The sequence below is a fragment of the Adiantum capillus-veneris genome, chromosome 11 (genome assembly GCF_014529385.1).
Source record: "Adiantum capillus-veneris isolate H3 chromosome 11, ASM1452938v2, whole genome shotgun sequence".
NCBI lineage: Eukaryota > Viridiplantae > Streptophyta > Polypodiopsida > Polypodiales > Pteridaceae > Adiantum > Adiantum capillus-veneris.
In genome coordinates, this window is record NC_140941.1 from 4,236,400 (window position 1) to 4,239,326 (window position 2,927).

At 42.4% G+C, this 2,927-nt stretch overlaps 1 protein-coding gene across 1 annotated transcript; it reads right to left on the bottom strand.

The window, feature by feature from the left end:
- Window positions 1-1,591: 1,591 nt before the first annotated feature.
- Window positions 1,592-2,583, bottom strand: LOC147446827 (uncharacterized). The gene has a single exon (XM_086524191.1). The coding sequence runs from the start codon at window positions 2,382-2,384 to the stop codon at window positions 1,938-1,940; it is 447 nt and encodes a 148-aa protein (XP_086380317.1). The 5' UTR covers window positions 2,385-2,583; the 3' UTR covers window positions 1,592-1,937.
- Window positions 2,584-2,927: the final 344 nt, after the last annotated feature.

Sequence of the window (2,927 nt, forward strand, 5' to 3'; positions counted from 1 at the left end):
GGCACAAAACTTTGTCAATGCTAGCATTGGATGGGTCATCCAATAGATCCACAAGCTTCTTTGGACTGATGATGTGCTGCAATAGAGTACATCCTATTGCTTGAGCATCAAAATTGACTCCCATCATCATGCATGCCGAATGTCTAAAGGTTTAAAAAATAATTTCTTAGTAGTGTTGAAAAAACTATAGAATGCATGTCAAAAGAGTGAACCCTTGCCTATGCCAGGTTTCATGGATATGTTTCTTTTGTGCTCCTTCACTTGGGAAATGTGTGTGACATGATTGATTCGACGTCGCACATTATGTGGAGTGCATTGGATTGAACGTAGCTACCCAACTACCGCTCTTGCTCCTATTTTTGCTGGCCTACTTTCTGTTTGAAATTTTTTCATTCCCTAGTTGAGGTGCTTGGTCTTCTCATTGGCTTCTTCTTGTATTTTTAAAATGTCATTGGCATTCTTCTCTTGCAGTAAAAGTATGCACCAGAGAGTTTATTTCTTGCTTCCATTTCATCAAAAAACATAGAATACAATATTCTAATAGGCCTTCTTTTCCATCACCTACAAACTCAATAGCTTTGTAAAATTTCAAAATGGTGGTGATGCACTGGTTAGACAATCGCTTGGGTAAATATGACCATCAAACCATAAATTGATTTCTTTCCATCTAATGTTCTGTACTCGGTCCACAACATTGCGATTGGATTTGCAAATTGCACAGCTGCATATTCTTGCTCCAAATCAACATTTAGACGACACCATTTTTCTCGATTTAGAATGTTTTGAAATGGAATTGATTTAATTAAATATAGAGTGAGCTTAATCAAGATAATGGAAGAGACAACATATAATGATGGCTCACAATGGAGCACCTATAAGGAGCAAATATTTTCTATGGAGGGAATGATGAGGGGGAACTCAATGAGATAAGATTTGAATGATGTTGTGGAGAGAATAAAGGTAGAATTTCAATTAGAATCCTTTGAATTCAAATGGTTATGCTTCATTCCCCCTCCACTTAGTGATTATTTAATGCTTTCAATAAAGTTGCATGCAATCAATGCATATTCTCTTTCACTTATATTATGCAGGCTTTCTAAATATCATTGTGCTGAGCTTCCAAGTAGATCTAGATTTTGAACTAGAAATGTCGAAATGTATATCGTTATAACTATTCTTCAAGAAGGTGAAAATATCTTATAGTAAACATTATTGCAGTAAAATTTAGGTCTTCATTGAATATCAAACTTTAACAAAACTAAGCTGTTAGTATGCACTACTCATCATGCCATTCCACTTGACTTTTTTCATGAGGTAGATGTATTGTAGCATGGGAAGGAGCTTGATCTTTCCTAGTTTGAATATCGCCATGTTTAAGGCCATGGATAGTGTAAGCTATTGGTAGAATAATCAATGAGGGCTCCCCCATACACCCATTAAAACAACAATTTAAAAAAGGGCCCTCTAAAGTTTGAAGGGCCCTTTCAAAATCTCATTGTGTGCCCATATGCCCTTTAAAAATAGGTTTTCCAGTGGATTGTGCAAGGAATTTTAGAGCACACCCTCACTTCTGACTTGTTAACCTCCTATAGCAAGTTCTAATAGCGTTTTTGAAATGTAGGGGGTGGTAGAAGGACCCCCTAAAACTTTTGTGCTACATTTTAGGTGAAGGACCCTTTACTTTTATGGAGCGGCTCTAATGTAGATTGTCCCTTTATAGACCTAAGTTTTGTCATGGCATGAGGCATATGGGCGTAAATATTGCCTTCATTTGTGCATATCGTACAAATGGGTTCGTTAGTTATACAAACCCTATCCAACCAAAAAGACGTGTTGCGAGTATGATGCATGTACATGTATATAGTAGCAACAGTAGGAAGTGCTAAATCGAATCAGTGGATATCAGGGTGTGGAGGAAAAGTCACAAGCAAACTATTCTAGTAGTTCATGCATTCATCGATTGATTGAAGGTGCAAGGCTGGAGGAAGCATGGAGAGGTCTGGTAGAGGCTCCTCGGATATTAACCCAGCAAGGATGTCACCATCGTTGAAGCCCTTCGGCTGAGTTGCATAGTTGCTTTGTGGGTTGGTGCTCAAATGGTGGGAAAAATGTGGGTTGGTGGGATCAGCCGCCATGGGAGTGCACCTAATGTATAACCCGGGGTCCCCACCAGGGTGCTGGGAGGCGGCGTGGGCGGGCGCGGCCTTAAGAAGGGTGGGGCTGCTTGTGAGGCTTTGCACGGTGGCACGGAAGTTGGCGACGTCTGTGTGAACGAACACAGGGCTGTCGATGTGGATGACGCGGATGATGGGCAGCTGTGTCTTCGACTGATGATGATCTGCTAATCTAGCTATCTTCTTTCTCTGCTCGCAGGCTGACGTCATCGTACACGGTACTGTTGTTCAGCGCATCTCTCTCTCTCTCTCTCTCTCTCTCTCTCTCTCTCTCTCTCTCTCTCTCTATACAGACTCAGACTCTCTCTCTTTAAGCTTCCTCGGCACAACATACACTTCTTGTCTATATTGTGTAGCTGCGGGGTGGCCAGAGTAGGGTTGCCACGTCCAGAGCTGCCAAGACGAGTATCTGCAGTACACGCCTTGTTGGCCACTGCTTCTTTTTGTCGCTCCAGCCTTCAGCGGCTGCCTGCTGTCTCCCGCTTTTGTAATAAGTCTCCCACACTTTCCACATGCCCTCCCCTTCCCCTTCTAGTGCACCCTCCATTTAATGCCCTCCCCTTCTGCACCCACCTTGCGCTTGCATCCCCAACAGGGGCTCCCCCTTTATGTCCTTCTCGCTCCTTTTGCCTCTTGCACACCATGTCCGTTCCTGCACTCTCAGACTTGAGTTGACGTGCTGACAGCTCAATTCGATAATATACACTTTCCTCCTTGACCTTTCTATTGGATACGAACCACTGTTCGCAAATA

Coding starts and splice junctions, on each gene's coding strand:
- LOC147446827 (XM_086524191.1), bottom strand. CDS start 2,384: ATGACGTCAGCCTGCGAGCAGAGAAAGAAGATAGCTAGATTAGCAGAT.